Below are 18,614 nucleotides of genomic sequence, written 5' to 3'. Positions count from 1 at the left end.
GTACATGAGTTTTGAAATCCATTCTCGTTCGATTGGTTCCAATCATGCAGTGTTCTAAACAGTTGGTGCCAGTTGAATTTCTAGATGAACGTTGAGTTTCATTTTATTGTAATAATCTCATAAGTAAGCTATTTTTATTGTAAAAATCTTATAAGTAAGTTGCTTTTAGCTATTCGTGACAGTACACATAACTTTTGAAATGCATGTTTAGGTGGAATTATTGAATTCTGTTGTATTCAGTGATGAAGATTTATCCATATTTCTATGCTCACCATCATACCAACAAACACAGTAAAATACTACAGGGACAAACAACTGTGACTAACTAATACATTTATAATATGAACCCTCCAAGAACTTTAACAATATACTAATATTTTTAAGAGTCAACAAATAACAACTGTTTGTAATAACTAGCAAATAATGGCGGTCAGACAAACTTATGTTCTCCTAACCAAAAACTATACAACATCTCAAAGAATTTGTCAAATTCAATTTGGAAATATGCAGTGTATATGTAGGCATTTGAGGCTCTCATTATTAAATGTAATGTATCAAATTGAATCGTATTGTTTGTTTGCAGCACGTTCAAAATTCACAGAGGTGGCAATTGGTACAGACGCGACCGCAAGAAGCAACGCTCCAAGCTGTCCATCAAGGGTGGGGGCAGTGGCGGGGGCGGCGAGGGAGGAAGCCTGGAAGTGGCGGTGAAAGTGGAACCAGCTGCTTCTGCTGCTGCGGGGGCGGATGACTCGGCAGACGATTCGAGACCACCGCCTCCGGGGGCGGCGCCCAGTCACGACGAGTCCGACTCGTCCAGTGTGGATGGCGGGGGCGGGGGAGCGGGTGTGGTGTCAGGAAGGCCCATTGCCATTCCGCTCTCCGACTACATGCGTCAACTGCTCGAGAACGACTATCATCTCGTCACTCACTCCAACAAGGTTCGTTCTTCTCCTTTCTCTCTCTCTCTCTCTCTCTTCTTTTTATTGTTTTTATTACTCGAAGTGAGATTGTGAATTATTGTCATTTTTTCATGAACTCTACATAAGCTTCTAGTACCTATTTAATTTATCTTTTTTGTTTCTTTGAATTGTTATGGCTTGACTTGAACATATTTATTAAATGTTTATTACGAAGATGTAGTATAGATATAAATTATTCTTACAATTATCTGCTCTAGCTATGTAAACTAGCATCTTGTTCTGTGTATATGAGTGAGAAAAAAGCTCTTAAGCTTTACTCATATCTGAAAAATGAATAGATTCATTCATTCTCTCTTAGAATTCACTCAGAGAGTGAATAGATTTTCTGCGTCTTTCCTAGCATTATCTTTTCGTGTACAATTTTCACATTTCATCATATCAACACTATCAAGCTTTCCGCGATAATTTAGAACCCAGCAGGAAACCCAAAAGTTTAAAAGGTTCAAGCTAGAGTCCCACATATCTGCTTTTTTATAGAAAACCACTTACGGTCATCATTAGACAGTTCAAGAACAGAATGTCAAGTTCTATCTATCTGGAATTGGATACCGTACATATAGATTGCGGTATCTTCTCCAAACAGGACAGGTCCACCAGGAATAAAAAAACAATTAGAAAAGACCAGAACTTTTTTATTTGTTGACGTGGTAAAGTTTGGACAGTAATGTCACCTAACTACGTTACTATTGAAATTATGAACACAAGTTAACTTGTGTTTACTTGAACACTGAACCCTGGGGAACTCCCCTCTTAGCGAGTCAGCCCGATTCTAACTTACTATCTATTGTCTGTCAAACAAGTAGTATTCAGCCAGCCAGCAAGTTTTAATGATTTATAATTTTAATAAGTTTAAATAATTTTGCAGTGGACCTCTCTCTTTCTCTCACACATACAGTGTATGTTATGTGAATAAAAGCTACTTTTTTGCGCGAAATTTCATGATTTACGCACTCAAACACTTTAAGGTGGTCAACAGAAGGCACCAGAAGTGAGATCTCTGTCACAAACGAATAGCAAGCTCAATGTCTCAATCTTTATGGAAGCCACAATTTTGACTTTAATTGATTTTTTTCAAGAGGAATAGCCAACCTATATACAGCAGCAATCTGATATACCTTTTGAAATAGCTATAGAGTAGCAATTAGTCGAAAATTACTCAGGCCTCTTGAATATCCACTTTTCTCAAATGGTAACATATTGCTAAAATTTCAGAGATTGGGCAAGGCTCGATTTTTTAACGATTGGTTCATCAAGAATAAAAATCAAATTAGTTAGGTACTTTATAATCTCAGTTGAAAATGAAGGCTCTCAATTCCACTTGCATATTGAATAATCAAGGATTATATTGTAATTTTCTATGTTTTGTTACAGTTGTTAAAATTACCAGCAAAGCCGAATGTTCTGACAATTTTGGAGAACTATGTCATTGACTTTGCCATGAATATTGTTTCATCTAATCAAGAAAAATCCACACGATCGTCCAGTCATCCCCCATTAACTCTTGATGCCATACGAAGAAAGTGAGTTCAGAAAAAAATACTTCATAGAAATTTAAGAAGAACTAAGTTATAAGGTTACATCCTTACTCCAATCTTATACAGAATATAATAATGCGGTGGGGCCGTATTCAATTAATAATTTGTATTTAATGTTACTTGTGAGTTGTTGTAATGAGAGTAATAATATCTTAAAGAAGGGCACACATAACCTCAAATCCTTCGATCTTGACTAACTAGGAAATATTTGACTTGAATACTAGCGAATAAATGTATGCGATCAACTAATAAAAGCTGCTAAATATTGACTTATCAGTCACTATAAAATTGGTGTAATAGGACCTTCGACCAAGTGAGATTAATCGTAACCAGTGATCTGAAAAATTGTTTAATTAGTTGCAATCAGCGATTTAGAATAGTTGATATTGCAAACTAGCATTGAAATTTCAAGAGAATATAGAAAAGCAATAACGTTTTTTCTACCTATTGAAGAAAATGATTTCTCCAAACTTGGCTCATGCATGAGTAATGAGATGCTTGAACAATCATGTCTCTTGAAAGATTCAAACCTTGAACCAGAGGTGGCGATAGTGGACTGAAGGTGCGACACCTTAGGTCTTCACCACTCTGTTAGGGTGTCTGGCTATTTTCATGTTTGATGAAAGTTTAATTATGAGGAATTATTTCTCATTTCTCATACAACTTACCTCATTCAACTTACATCATTAATAATTTTTTGAAATATTCCTTTTTTGAACATAAACCTGTAACTTACCTATTAAGATATACATTTTTTCAGGTTAAGCCTGTTTACAAATTGATTTTTGTGCATGAATCTAATTTTCTGTTTCTAGCATAAACCTTTTGAGTAACCTAATCCATTTTTGTGGTTTTTAGCATAAACCTGTGCAAAGAAGTTGCCGACGGGTTGCGAATCTATTTCGACTTCACACTGCGTGACTTTCTGCTGTACAATCTTGAAAGGGAACAATGCAATCAGATGTTCTTCAACTTCAAAATCGAACCAAATAGGTAATAATAATTTTATTACTTATATTCCATAGTGTCCCGAGAAAATGTTACAGTCACTGTATTATAATTGCTGAATAATTATAATAATTTCTGAAACTAAAATGCAAATTCCCGTAATCCACTATTTTGTTTTTCAATGACAGTCAACACTCCTTCAGAATTGATTTATATTTATCTTATTGTATGAAGCAATCAAATGCAATATTCAGAAATTAATAAGCAGGCTATTACCCAAACATTTTTCTATTTCTTTATTTTGTCTTAAATTGTCCAAATATTTCGGTCAAGTTATTATTTTATAAATATTGATTTACTCTTCAAAATAATCTTTATTAAACATACAAAAATCTAATTCCTCCTTGATTTATGATAGTTATAATAACTTTTCAATTAATAAGCATTTCGTCTGTTGAATAATCAATCTGAAAGAAAAACATGCCCTTGAATCCAATGGAACAAAAGGAAGATTGGATTGTAGTAGAATTTCATTTAGATATTTGACGAAATATGCCAAGATTACAAGTTATACGAAGTATTACTAGATTACACGATAATTAAACAAATTTTTCTTCATTGCAAATTATAAAGAATCTATAAATTGAATGTTTATATAATTAGTATATAAATTGATGTATGGATACAATCTATAATTTGAATACTCAATAATAGTCACGCAATAATAAATATAAAGTACTCACAAACTCAGAAATTTTATCTTTTCTGATTCTAACGATCAACGTTTTTAATATTGACGTTTTTGTTTGCAGTGAAACATGTTCGTCGCCCGTTAAACAAGAGGAGGTGGAAAATGGCATTTTTGTGAATGCGGGCTCGGGCTCGCCTGTGTACTCGTGCGACAAGGAGGCTTCGGATGGCGGTGGCAGACGTAAGAGTCTCCGCTCGCATCGATTCGAACTCACCAACGGCACCACGCCCAAATCAGCTCCACTCATCAAGGAAGAACATGTAGACAGGTTTGTACACATTAAGGGCCGCCGCATTCTTAGTCAAATGTAAAGGGCCCGCCAGTGAATCGGACGATTTGAAATAACTGTTAAAAATCGATGAAGTTTTTAACAAAACTATTATTCGTATCACCGTAATCTACATACAAAAGCATTATTATTTCATTTACAATATTGTTCATTTCTTGAAAATTACGTCGGCAAGGTGACTTCCTTTCTTTCTTTCAAAAACTGTACTATAACATATTTTTATTAAAAAACTATTTAAATGTGTCAAATATTTTCATTTTATTTTTTAATAGAAAAATAAAAATTATTCTTATTATACACATTTTTGGATACTTGATAATGGCATAATTGTCCGAAATCAGTTATGTTATAAAAAAAATAGGGCAGTAGTAATTCTATGAAAAACTATCAAGTAGCCATGTGGAAATGAATATATAATTTATAATTTAATAATTTTAATTTCTTCAGTTGCCTTGTAGGCTAAAGATGTGTTCCAATGAAGAGGTATTAAAATTTATTGAAAATTCTAAACAGCTCATTATTTGTGGGATGTTTCAAGTCTTGACTCACATTTCAGATTGGATGCTAGACAAGACGAAACATGGTGTCTCTATCTAGACCGTCTATAGATTCTTTGGAAAGTCGTGCAATTTGTTCTCCTAGTGTGTACTTAGCTTTACAAATACTAGGATATCAAACATTATCGAATTTTTACAATTATATTAATTCATATTACACTTATTTTTCTTAAAATAATAAATAAATAAAATATCTTAAAATAATAAATTCTTCACACAAGTCGACAAATCTAGTGCGTTTGATCTAATTTTTATCTCAAGTAGACAAATTGTAGATGCATTTATTAATGTATTAAATTCGAACTATTTATCAAGAATTAATCTGTTAACAATGTTCTATTCTACAGTACGCAATCATTGGTTGCAAATTCTGCGCCCCCTGCGCGGCAAGAGCCCTTCATCACTCAAATCATGGAATGGAAGCTGATCCCACCCAACGTACTCAACAAGCTCCCTCTCACTCCTTCTCAAGTGTATGGCGCAACCCATCTCTCCAGACTTTTCGGTGAGAAACTCAAACAATTGCTATTGTCGTACTGGGTTGCACCAATTGGAATCCAATATCTTGGCCCAACTGATCATTACTGCACTGATTCGGGATTAAAATGATCAATCTTGTTTGATGCAACCCAGATTTACTAAATTTATTTGATAGTTTTCACTAATAGAAATAGAAATAGAAATAGTTTTTAATTTTTTGCTGTGAAACTTCCAGAATTAATGTTTTCAAATTTCAATGATTTTATATTAATTTCTCTAAAATCACTTCACTTGTATGAGCTACTTTATTAAAAATTATTAAAAACAATATAAAAAAGTGAAGTACCCTTTTATTTAAAACATTTCAAACAACTAGTTTCGGCCTATGGCCATTTTCAAGTAAATACGAAAATAGTTAGTACTTTGAAAATGGCTAACGGCCGAAACTAGTTGTTTGAAGTGTTTTAAATAAAAGGATAGTTCATGTTTTTAATAATATTTTATTTCTGTAAATATGACGTCTCTGTTAGTGATACCTTAATGCTCTAAAATATTTTGCAAGTGGGGTTATCTCATAAATGTATCAATTCTATAGCTGAAAAGTTATATTGAATACTTTATTATTAATGATGATAATAATACTAATTCTATAACCTTTATGTAGTTATGCTATTAAACACTATATTTCACTTGAATAAATTAATACTAACATTTTTTACAGTCAAACTTCCAGAACTAATGCCCAGTGGAATGGCAGAAAAGAAGCTGGACGTTTGCCTACGACATTTTTCTTCAATTTTGAAGTGAGTTGATAGTTCATTACCTTTTTTAAAAAGTAGTTTTAATCGTTAGAACGTTGTTCAAAAGTTATTACTAGATTGACCCTGTGTAGCGTAAATTGCCGCTTCCTTTGTATAACCACTATTGCAAACGCGACTTTTACTAGACACTCATGAATTTCCTTAAGATGCGTACAGACTTACGCTCTGCTCCGTAATCAAACGTCACTCGAGCAAATCGATAGATGAACGCAGGTCGAGCAAGAATGGAACTCGAACAGAGCGTGTAACAGAGCTCGAGCTTGGCAAGTTCCTAGGGCGATCTAACCAATAGTTTTTGTTGGATCAGTTACGATCTGTGTGTTAGCATATAAAATTATCAAAATTAATCATTAATTATTAAATCATAAAATTAAAATAATGTCAAATTATCAAAAAAATTAATAATAGGTACTAGCATATAAAGGTGCGTACAGACTCTCGCTCTGCTCCGCAACCGAACGTCACTCCAGCAGAGCGATTGATGATCGACCGGCGAGCAACAGTGGTTCGACCGGGGAACGCGAGAAGATCTAACATCTTCCGTAACGTTCATGATGGGTGCGTGGGCGGTGCGACTGTGGTTCGATGGAGGAACGAGGGCGGTACGAGGGAGGAGCGTGCTCGGTGCGGGTTGGAAGAGCGTATATGTGTACGCAGCTTTAGAATTTAGAAGAAAAAATCCAAACTCCCAACCACGCCTTTCACCTTTCAAAACATTGACATACATAACCTTTTTTATAATAAAGCATCAACATAAATGCAACAAACATGATGATTATCATCAATTTATTATAATTGATAAACATAATGTATTATTAGGCTGCCCAGCAATCCCCTGGTCAGAATATTTTATTATTTAGTTTTGTCACCCAATCAGCTGGATCGAACGTTTCACATTCGTGAGGTTAGGTTAAAGCGAAGTCAACAATACGACATGCGCGCGATCTTCCTTCGAACATATCTCGAACCTCTAGTGAACCCTTGCTTAACATCTCGCGTAACGCACCTTTATATACTAGAAATTCATGAATTTCCTATAATGTTATTAATGGAAACTGAAATAAACAATGATAACTTTTATCGATCAAGTATTTGTTCGAAAAAGCATCATAACATTCTCAAATGTCTTGTATGAAAACCAGTGTTATCCACTTTGTTTGGACACAGAAGTCAACATTGTGCTAAAAATGCCTTCAGGCTGGCCACTAACGGTAGAGCATGCATGTTATCATACACACACACACACACACACACACACACACACACACACACACACACACACACACACACACACACACACACACAACACACACACACACACACACACACACACACACACACGTTCATCGTGCATGTTTTGTCATCAACGCGAGGCTTCTAACATGAATTAAACAACCATTAACAATAAGTAAAACACTGGAAAATTACAAATTATAATTTTTTATTCATGATTTTCATAGCACCTAATTAAAACTAATGAACTATTCTATTTCGACTTGAATTGATAATAATATTATCTGTAAAGGTAAAACCCATTGGTTCAATCTTCTATATTGGTCAAGGATTAATTTAAAAGTTATTTTCGCATAAAACGATACCCTGCTTTTGCACTTCCTTTTGAACACTTTACCACTAATATAAATCGTGTGGCTTTCTGCGTTCAACAAATTATAATCATAGAAAAAGAATTTAACCTCAAATAGAGCAGCGAAGAAAAATTGAACATAAATGAAATCGGAGATATCATAAAACTCAATAAATTTTGCTCGAAGCCTTTCGCTGTAATGACGCAACAATGTATGACAATGATACACGTGTATCATGCATGTCTACCGTTAGTGGCCAGCCTTAGATATCACCACCTGTTATTTTGCCTTATTTTTCATGAAGACCCAATTGAAATGATGGGATGAGAACTAAATTACTTGTAGAACGACATTTGTTGTGACACAAACCGCTCAAAGATTGACTCGATAGTATGGATACAATAACTGTCATTAGTTTTGCAAAAGTATCACGATATTATAATGAGAATTGGAATCTGATTAGTACTAAATTTTGTTGAATTCGAATAAGTTTTGTTCTCTGTCTTTTCTTCAAGGTACCTCGAGGCACACCCGGAATGGTTTGATGAATCACATTACCAAGATAACTGCGCAAGTTTAGCCGATACATCCGAACTCATGTCAAATTAGTTTTATAAATTATATTTTTTTCAATCTTGCCCAAATCTTTCCCAAACCAATCAAATTTTATAATTATATATAAATTAAAAGTTATGGTGATATAAATTATTTACTGCAATGATATTATACGATTCCATCTTCAACTAAATACTTATCAAATAAATTGTGTGAAAGTGCAGTAGCACATTAAAGTATTTTTTCTGAACTTTATCTGATTATTGTACAATAAATGTGCATACCTTACTACTGTATCTTCTTCAAATTAAGAAATTAGTAGTTGAAATTCACACAAATTTTGAAATGTTCTGGTAATTTTCCATGTTGAAATAAAAACACAATATTTTTGTCATTTTCTATGTTAGTTTATCTTTAAAATCTCAAGCCTCGATATTATCATCTCCATTATAAAAGTAAATTATTATTTATTTATTTATTCATCTCCATTATTATTATCAGTTATAGACCTAATGATCATTAAAACAGTTCAGGCAATAGTGTATAGCAACAACAAAATATTATGTTTTCATCTCAAGACTAGTAGTAGCTCATTAATAGTCTACAATTATTGTAATTCAATACTTTCCTCTTATCCATTTAATAAGCTACAGTATAATCAAACTCAATAGCTTAGTTAGTAAATCTTCATCTAAAATTAATAACTTCAAAGATTGTATTATTGTCACTGAATCACATTCTCACTTTCCAATGTAGGTGATAACTAATCAATCAGGTTTCATGCATCATCCATCACATTACTATTTTAAGTCTACATTTGTGATCATTCAAAAACTGTGTTTTTAAAAGCCTGTGTTATTCCAATTTTCATCTTATTTATGTCCTTGATTAGATACTTAATAAAATGATGGTGTAACATGCATTTGAGATTTGAAATTATTATTAATATGAGATCCTTATTACATTAGGGCTGTTCAACTCGCTTATAGAAACTTTGTACTGGTGACATTTTTTGCAAGTATTTCGATTTGAATACTATCTACAAGTTACCGGTACCGAAATGGAACAAATCTCTTCAGATATAATATTATTATAATTTTTACTTGATTTCTTCGTTAATTGGTAGCAAACAAATGTATGAAGTTTTGAAAATACATTCTCCAAGATATTGTTTATCTCATGGCATATTTGATTCCTCAGAATATCAATTCTAGGGAAACTTCCATTTTGAAAAAATAACCCAATTTTAAAGAATTTCTTCCAAAAATGTCAACTTCTCAAAAAAATTCCACTGAAATCTATTTATTTTGATAATTTGATATCCAAATCGAAAAACATTAAAAAAGTACTTCGGTAAAAATTTTCCTCAGACCTGTTGCACAGCCTTATGTGTGTACTACATCATTTTTACTTTATCTTTTTCCTAGTACGCCTACGGTAATCATAATATTTACCTATTAATTTTTCTAATGTATCTTCAACAACACTACAAGCAAAATATTTCCGGGAGAAACGCTACAAAAAAATCTCTGTTAATCGTCAAAAAGAATAGGCTATTATTAATTGGAATTAAGAATTCCATTTACTAGCTATTATATTGGGAAGCTTAATTTTTGAGTTATCAAAGTACCGTAATTTATCTGTAATCAGAGTTATGCCTTAGAACTCTATAGCACAGTCATATTCGTCCAGATTTGATTCCGTATTAGTCCCTTGTATAGTAACACATATTTGGTAAAATAAATATCCTACCCACCGTCTGCCTATCTGTTTTACTCAATAATCAAAACCAAATCTCCATTTCATCTGTCAGAGCTTCAGACTTCTGTCTGAGATCGGTGAACGAGCAACAAGGCATGGCAACTTGCTGTTGGCTTTTCTCATTCATTGAACAACGACTTTTGAGAGATCATTCACTGTCACGGGTTGTAGGCTGTGGAATAATCTTCCTACTTCAGTCTGGGCCATTGATGGACGTGCTCGTTTTGGGGCGGAGGTCAGGTGGCTTTTGTTGGCGGGTCTGCGGGGGTAGCGTGTGGCTGGCGCTTGCAGCTTGTTTGGTGAGCTTTGCGAATGAGTATAATAATTCCTTTTTCTACTATTGTTTCTTGCATTATATAAATTAATTTCTTGGTCTAAATGCAGCAGATTGACTGTTTTTCCCAACTAGGTTTCTATTTTGTAGCGATATTATCGAATGTATTTTTATTTATTATAGTAAGTTACACTGTATTATTTATTTAATTTTATCTGTAATGTCGAGGTTGAGTTTTAGAGAGGGATTGAAAGTCCTAACTCCGCCTAATGAAGATTTTTTCATTTTCTACTGTATTTTGTACACTATGAAAGAATGTTGTGTACTGCATCCAAAGTCTTGGAACGCCTCAACATATTACAAACTAGAAGTATTAAACTGAATTCTTGCCTTCACAAATTCTTAATTTTTTAAGCAGCTCCAACCTTTCATCCTCTAGTTTTTATTAATTTCCTTTTGCCCTGACTGTTTTTCATAGGTAAGGAAAGTATTGCTTTCCGAAAAAAATTAAGGTACCCCAATTTCTAAATGTCTATACGTTTCAAGGCCCCCTGTGATTTTACTTTCCTTGCCCTATTACCATAGGTAAGGAAAGTATTGCTTTTCGAAAAAAATTAAGGTACCCGAATTTCTAAATTTCTATACGTTTCAAGGTCCCCTGAGTCCAAAAAAGTGGTTTTTGGGTATTGATCTGTATGTATGAGTGTATGTGCGTCTGTGTACACGATATCTCGTCTCCCAATCAACGGAATGACTTGAAACTTGATACTTGAGTATCCGACACGAACAATTTCAATCAAATGCAATTCAAGATGGCGGCTAAAATGGCGAAAATGTTGTCAAAAACAGGGGTTTTCGCTATTTTCTCGAAAACGGCTCCTACGATTTTGATCAAATTTATACCTAAAATAGTCATTGAAAAGCTCTATCAACTGCCTTAAGTCTCATATCTGTAAAAATTTCAGGAGCTTCGCCCCATCTAGTAAAGTTTGATTTTAGATTCCCAATTATCAGTACTCAGATACAATTTAAACAAAAAAATTCAACTGGAAACTTTTGAGCATGGAAATCTCTACAATAAAGGCTCAGTAACATTTTCACCTGAAATTGAAAATAAGCTCGAAATTCGAGAAAATGTGATTATTCAATTGCAAACTGTTGATTCTATTAAATCATTCACTATGATGAGATAGCTGACGTCGTGTGTCTCCGGCGTTACAGTATTGTCCTGTCACCAGCTGACTCAGACCTTTGAATAGTAGACTTGAGATGCGCGTGAACACGTGCGTCAGGTGATCAATTTTTATTACGGCAAGGAAATTTGTGTGAGTGCGCCACACCAGACTTTTATCTGGTGCCTAGACCACATCTTGGCCCAGCCTGGTAACCCAACTAAGACCAGCGCTGGCAAACCTCCCATCCACCACAAAGAAGATAGAGATAGATATCCTTCTACTTTGTGCATCCACACACTGGCTGATCTTCATTGGCATTTATTGAGCCAACATGTAGCATGGGGTGATGCCTATAGTCATAGTCAGGCCCACGTTATAATGGCAGTGTTCAATTAGCAATGGTATTAATTCATTATGAAATCATTGAAAAATATAATTCATTATTTTAAACGAGAATGAACAGTTCATATTACATCAATAAACTTGCATCAGCTACCGTCAATATAAGGCATTGACAAGACAGATGATCGGCAACGTTTTTCTCCTATCTGTCTCCACTGTCATCATAACAATAATAATAATGAGTTTCTGTTCATGGCGTGGTCATAAGTATGGCCACAAGTGAACAAGTCAAGAACATAAAAACTGTCATAAGACAGGTTAAGAACAATAATACACAAAAAGCAGCAAGCAGAAGAAGCATCAAGACTAATGCAAGGAGCATCCACTCATAGTCTGAGGATCACAATCATAAAACTCCCTCAGAATAGAAGGGGTTCTCCTGAAGGAAAGCCCTCAGTCTCCTCTTCAAGACCATCTCTGAAACTGGCAGCTTGTTCAAAATTCTATCTGGCTGGTAGATGAGGCTGTTCTGGGTCCTCCCCAATCTACAATATGGCAGGTCCAGCCTCAGCCTGCTACTGGTGCCATGGTCATGCACATCACCCCTGGTAGGCAAAGTATGGAGAATGTGGAATGCCTTTATAGCTGACCTGTAAATGGAAAGATTGAATACAGTGAGAATCTTTTCACTCACAGAAAGAGGCCTACAATGTGCTGAAAATTTTGCCCCACAAAGAATCAGGATGGCCTTCTTCTGCACCAGCAGTATATCTGTTACCTTAGAGGCACCACCCCACAAGGTGATACCGTATGTCATCACACTTTGAAAGAAGGCAATAAAGAAACACATGCGGAGATGGGCCTCCGGTACACATCTTCCCAGGCTCCTGAGCAAAAACAGCACCCTGCTCAACCTGCCACAGACTACCTGAATGTGCCCGCCCCAGGAAAGTTTACGGTCCAGAGTGAACCAGCTTCACTGAAGGAAAATCATAATATAGTACTCCATTCCTTAGGCCAAACACAATTCTTTGGGTCTTCTCGCCATTTAGAAGGAAAAGATTTGCCCGAAACCAGTCTGCAACAGCCCTCTCAGAAACATACATTTTTCTGCCCAGGTCAGTCATGTCACCACTGATATCCAGCATTGAGGTATCATCAGCATAACACACCACAGTCCTGTCTCTGAAAAGGGCAACATCATTAATCACAATGAAAAACAGGAGAGGCCCCAGTACAGAGCCCTGGGGAACCCCACAGCTCACTGAGACTGACTTGATACCAGCTTACGTTATTCGCCAGTACTATCTGCTCACGTCCTTCCAGGTAGGAACGGAGAAGCAACAGAGGGCTGTCACCAATTCCATAGGAAGCGAGCTTGGCCAAAAGAGTAGCATGGTCCAGGGTGTCAAATGCCTTGCTAAGGTCACACAGTGTGAGCCCAGCAAGGCCTCAAAACTTGCATGGACCTTGAGAGCAATATGTTCTACAGCCTCCACTGTCGACTTCCCCACTCTGAAGCCAGTAGAGTGGACCACACTATAGTCAAGAATCAATCAATCAAGAATCAATCAAGAATTTTATTGGCCATAAAACAACATTACAAAAATGTAAGCAATAGGCTTTGTCAATAATAAGTAAAATATCACAAGTTGGACTATAAAATGAACAAATTTACAAATACACATTGAAATATTGTAGTAAAATAACACGAGTTGGACTATAGAAACGAACAAAATTACACATATACATTGAAATATTCTAGGTACTCATTGACAGAATAGAAAGCTTCAGACTTGAGCCATTTATCAACAGAAATACAAAACGTTTTCAATGGTAACTTCTTAACATTATCTGGTAGTAAATTAAACATTCGAATTTGTAGGTACTTATGACTTTTTAGAGTTTTAGTCAATCTAACTGTAGGTCTAGTTATATCGTCCCTATGTCTAGTATAATGTGAATGTATAGAAATATTTTTATCAAAATTAGACAGATTTTTCTTCACTGAGATTAAATTATAATATATACAGACAAGGCAAGGTCATAATTTTGTGTTCTACAAAAATTCATCTACAAGATTCATTGTATTTCATACCAAATATAACTCTAAGTGCTTTCTTTTGCCATATAACTGCTTTTTTTGAAGAAGATGAGTTGCCCCACAGTTTTACTCCATAAATCAAGTGTGAATGGAAGAGACCAAAGTAAATCATTTTAATTACATCAAGGTTTACACAATATTTCAGTCTTCGTAAGAGAAATGTTACTCTAGAAAGCTTTTTACATAAATTCACTAGGTGATACTCCCAGCTGAGTTTACTATCTAAGTACATTCCTAGTAACTTTACAGGCTTGAAAACATCATCATTCAGATTCAGGTTACCAGTACTTACATTGTTGAGAGAAAATATTATTTGTTCTGTTTTGCTCTCATTTACCTTAAGTAAGTTGGCATTGAACCATACCTTAGACTCATCCATAGCCCTTCCAAGCGTATCCTGAACAGTTTTTATATCAACGTCCTTATGAACCAGAGTGGTATCATCTGCATATAATATTGAAAAGACAGAAACATTTTTACTAAAATCATTTACAAAGACCAGAAACAGAAAAGGGCCAAGGACTGATCCTTGAGGAACCCCCATGGTTACATCAAGGAAATTTGAGTTTGCACTATTCAAGCTAACCATTTGTTTTCTATTTTTCAAATAACTCTTGATCAGCATGAGCTCCTTATCTTTAATACCATACTTTTCAAGTTTTTTGCAGAGTATAGAGTGAGAGACACAGTCGAATGCCTTGCTTAAGTCCAATAGTAAAGATCCAACTGGTTGCTTGAGTTCAAAACCATTCAAAACATATTCAACAAGTTTTTCAATTGCATCAATAGTACTATGATTCGGTCTAAAGCCATACTGAGAAGGATAGAACAGCTGGTTGTTAACAAAATATTCATTAAGTTGAATTACAATACATGTCTCAATGATTTTACTTAGTATAGGTACAATTGCAATTGGTCTATAGTTCTGGGGTTCATTAGGATCCCCCTTCTTATAAACAGGTGTAACTTTGGTAACTTTTAGAAAATCAGGAAAAACTCCTTCACTCAGTATATAATTTACAATATAAGTCAGTTCAGATATAAAAACATCAACTACATTTTTCAACAAATAATTTGACATACAATACACATCCTCAGATTTTGAGTGACTCATTCTATTTATAATAAGACTAATGATTGTTTCATCAACCTTCTTAAATTTAAAATTTTGGTTATTCAGATTACTATTGATACTATTATTTAAAAGATCAGAGAAGTCTACATCATTTGTACTATTACTATTTGTTTGAATATTACCAGTAGCACATGACACATTAACAAAAAAATTATTAAACTGCTCAGGAGAGATTGGAATGACCTGTTTTGTTGAATTTACCAGATTACCTTCATTTTTGACAATTTGCCAGGCTGCCTTGCATTGATTTTTAGCCTCAGCTATAAATTTACCATTAGCTACAAGTTTTGCCCTAGAAATCTCTTTCTTGTATTTTATCTTTAAATTCTTGAACATAATTTTATACTCAAGGTTATTAGTGCTCTTCCATTTGTTATATATCACAAGAAGTAGTTTACGCATACTATCAAGTTCAGGAGTAAACCAGTTTATCACAGATGCTTTCTTCTTACCATTTATATTTCTAACATTTATGTATGGACAGCTAACATTGAAATAATTTGTAAAAATATATAAGAAGTTCCTAACAGCACTATTTACATCTTTGGTATAAATATCAGACCAGTCTGCGGTAGTCAATAACTGTCTGAAATAGTTTAGATTATCTAGAGTAATAAAACGCTTCTTGATGTATGTTCTACTACATGCGTCATCATTTTCAACCTCTGATGTAGGATCCAAATAGAAAGTAGACCAGATACCTGCATGATCAGAGATCATGTCCTGTTCTAGAAACTCTAGCTCCACACTGTTGGCTGAAATATTTGATGCTACAATGTCAAGACAAGAATTGAATCTGGTAGGACATTTATGAACACAGTAGATATCAAATGATCTTAGTAGATTTAACAATTCAATACCAGCACTATCATTTTCTTTTAAGATATCTACATTTAGGTCTCCTGTAATAACTATATGTTTAAAATATTTAGGTCCGTTTGTCAAATCAGATAAAATTTTTTCAAGATTTAAAATGAACTGGTTAAAATTAGAACTAGGAGGACGGTATATGCATAATATTATCACCTTAGATTTAGACATCTTAATAGCTGAAACTTCAAAAGCAGCTTCAATACAGAGGAGCTTCTCTTTGTCTCAGAAACAGAGTAACGGCCAGCAACAGTCACAGTTATAACATAGTTATTCAAAAGTATTCTTTGAGTATCTATAGTGAGGTCCACGTTATAATGGTAGTGTACGATTTGCAATGGTGTTGCTATCCTTGTCTTGTTCAACAAATGTGAAAGAGTTAGGGGTTAGTTTTTATTTAGGTTATATTTAATAATGTTTTATTAGGATAGGTTAGGTTTCTGCTTTAAAATTACAATATGCTAGAAGGGGCTAGGGCCTAGGTGGAGTTATGTTTTTTGATGTTTCAAAGGTAAAAGGATAGGTTAGGGGGATAGGATTTTGCTTTGAACCACATGTTTGTGAACATGTTCATGAAATGAACCGCATGTTTGTGAACATGCTCATGAAATGAACCACATGTTTGTGAACATGTTCATGAAATGAACCACATGTTTGTGAACATTTTCATGAAATGAACCACATGTTTATGTTTTGTTCTAAAGATGACAAATAAATCAAAGTATTAAATGTGAAATGGTTAGAGGTTAGGTTTTATTTAGGTTATATTTAATAATGTGTTATTAGGATAGGTTAGGTTTTTGCTTTGAAATTGCAATATGCTAGAAGGGGCTAGGGTGCAGTTAGAGTTATGTTTTTTGATGTTTCAAATGTGAAAGGATAGGTTAGGGGGTTAGGATTTTGCTTTGAAATCTAAATTATTAAATGTGAAGGGGTTAGGGGTTAGTGGTTAGGTTTTTTTGGATTATATTTAATAATGTTCCATAAGGTTAGGTTAGGTTTTCACTTTTAAATTGCAATATGCTAGAAAGAGCTAGGGTCCAGGTAGAATAATGCTTTTCGATATTTCAAAGGTGGAAAGATAGGTAAGGATTTTACTTTGAAATTGCAATATGCTGGAAGGGATTAGAGGTTTTTAAAAGAGTTATGTTTATTGATGTTTTAAATGTAAAAGGGGAGGTTGAGGGTTTGGTTTTTGTTTTGTAATGACAATATGCTGACTTAGTTATAGTGTTTTTTAACATCAGTTAAATAACAACTGTTATATTTTATGAATTATATTTTTCAAAAGTACTTTTTCTTTTATCAAATAAAATGATAATATATTGATTATTATATTGAATTTAATGATAAATCATCATTGGATAATAATATCTTCATCAAATAGAATGACGATTGGCTCCAGTTACAGTGCTCGGTAACCATCATCACAAAGAACGTTACATTCAAAGATCTGACTGAATGGAACGGGAAAACCCCGTTGCTCACGCATGCGCGATACGGTGCTGTCTGAGACAGAGAGTGGTTTGTTTCAATACAGTACCTTTCAACATCTAGCTGTTCAAACAGCATACTTTTAGCCACGTATATTGCAGAGCCTCCACAAGGTGATACCGTATGTCATCACACTTTGAAAGAAGGCAATAAAGAAACACATGCGGAGATGGGCCTCCGGTACACATCTTCCCAGGCTCCTGAGCAAAAACAGCACCCTGCTCAACCTGCCACAGACTACCTGAATGTGCCCGCCCCAGGAAAGTTTACGGTCCAGAGTGAACCAGCTTCACTGAAGGAAAATCATAATATAGTACTCCATTCCTTAGGCCAAACACAATTCTTTGGGTCTTCTCGCCATTGAGAAGGAAAAGATTTGCCCGAAACCAGTCTGCAACAGCCCTCTCAGAAACATACATTTTTCTGCCCAGGTCAGTCATGTCACCACTGATATCCAGCATTGAGGTATCATCAGCATAACACACCACAGTCCTGTCTCTGAAAAGGGCAACATCATTAATCACAATGAGAAACAGGAGAGGCCCCAGTACAGAGCCCTGGGGAACCCCACAGCTCACTGAGACTGACTTGATACCAGCTTACGTTATTCGCCAGTACTATCTGCTCACGTCCTTCCAGGTAGGAACGGAGAAGCAACAGAGGGCTGTCACCAATTCCATAGGAAGCGAGCTTGGCCAAAAGAGTAGCATGGTCCAGGGTGTCAAATGCCTTGCTAAGGTCACACAGTGTGAGCCCAGCAAGGCCTCAAAACTTGCATGGACCTTGAGAACAATATGTTCTACAGCCTCCACTGTCGACTTCCCCACTCTGAAGCCAGTAGAGTGGACCACACTATAGTCCTGATCATGTTGGTTCAATTGCTGGCCCAACCTGGTATAACCCAACCTAGGCCAGTGAGAGCCAGCGTTGGCGAACCACCAATTCACACACTGG

General features: G+C 35.0%; 1 protein-coding gene across 4 annotated transcripts in view; it reads left to right on the top strand.

Moving 5' to 3' along the window:
• The window catches only part of LOC111055562 (male-specific lethal 3 homolog), a 31,608-nt gene extending 22,181 nt beyond the window's left edge, over window positions 1-9,427 (top strand). For all 4 annotated transcript variants that reach the window (XM_039432299.1, XM_039432297.1, XM_039432301.1 and 1 more), the window contains 7 exons: window positions 584-941; window positions 2,355-2,503; window positions 3,377-3,511; window positions 4,279-4,485; window positions 5,411-5,568; window positions 6,265-6,346; window positions 8,466-9,427. In XM_039432299.1, the coding sequence (XP_039288233.1) occupies window positions 584-941; window positions 2,355-2,503; window positions 3,377-3,511; window positions 4,279-4,485; window positions 5,411-5,568; window positions 6,265-6,346; window positions 8,466-8,559 (1,183 nt within the window). In that variant the 3' untranslated portion in view covers window positions 8,560-9,427. The remainder of the gene's footprint in view (window positions 1-583; window positions 942-2,354; window positions 2,504-3,376; window positions 3,512-4,278; window positions 4,486-5,410; window positions 5,569-6,264; window positions 6,347-8,465) is intronic.
• Window positions 9,428-18,614: the final 9,187 nt, after the last annotated feature.

Source organism: Nilaparvata lugens, chromosome 7 (genome assembly GCF_014356525.2).
Source record: "Nilaparvata lugens isolate BPH chromosome 7, ASM1435652v1, whole genome shotgun sequence".
NCBI classification, from domain to species: Eukaryota; Metazoa; Arthropoda; class Insecta; order Hemiptera; family Delphacidae; genus Nilaparvata; species Nilaparvata lugens.
This window is presented reverse-complemented; position numbering and strand designations above follow the sequence as displayed.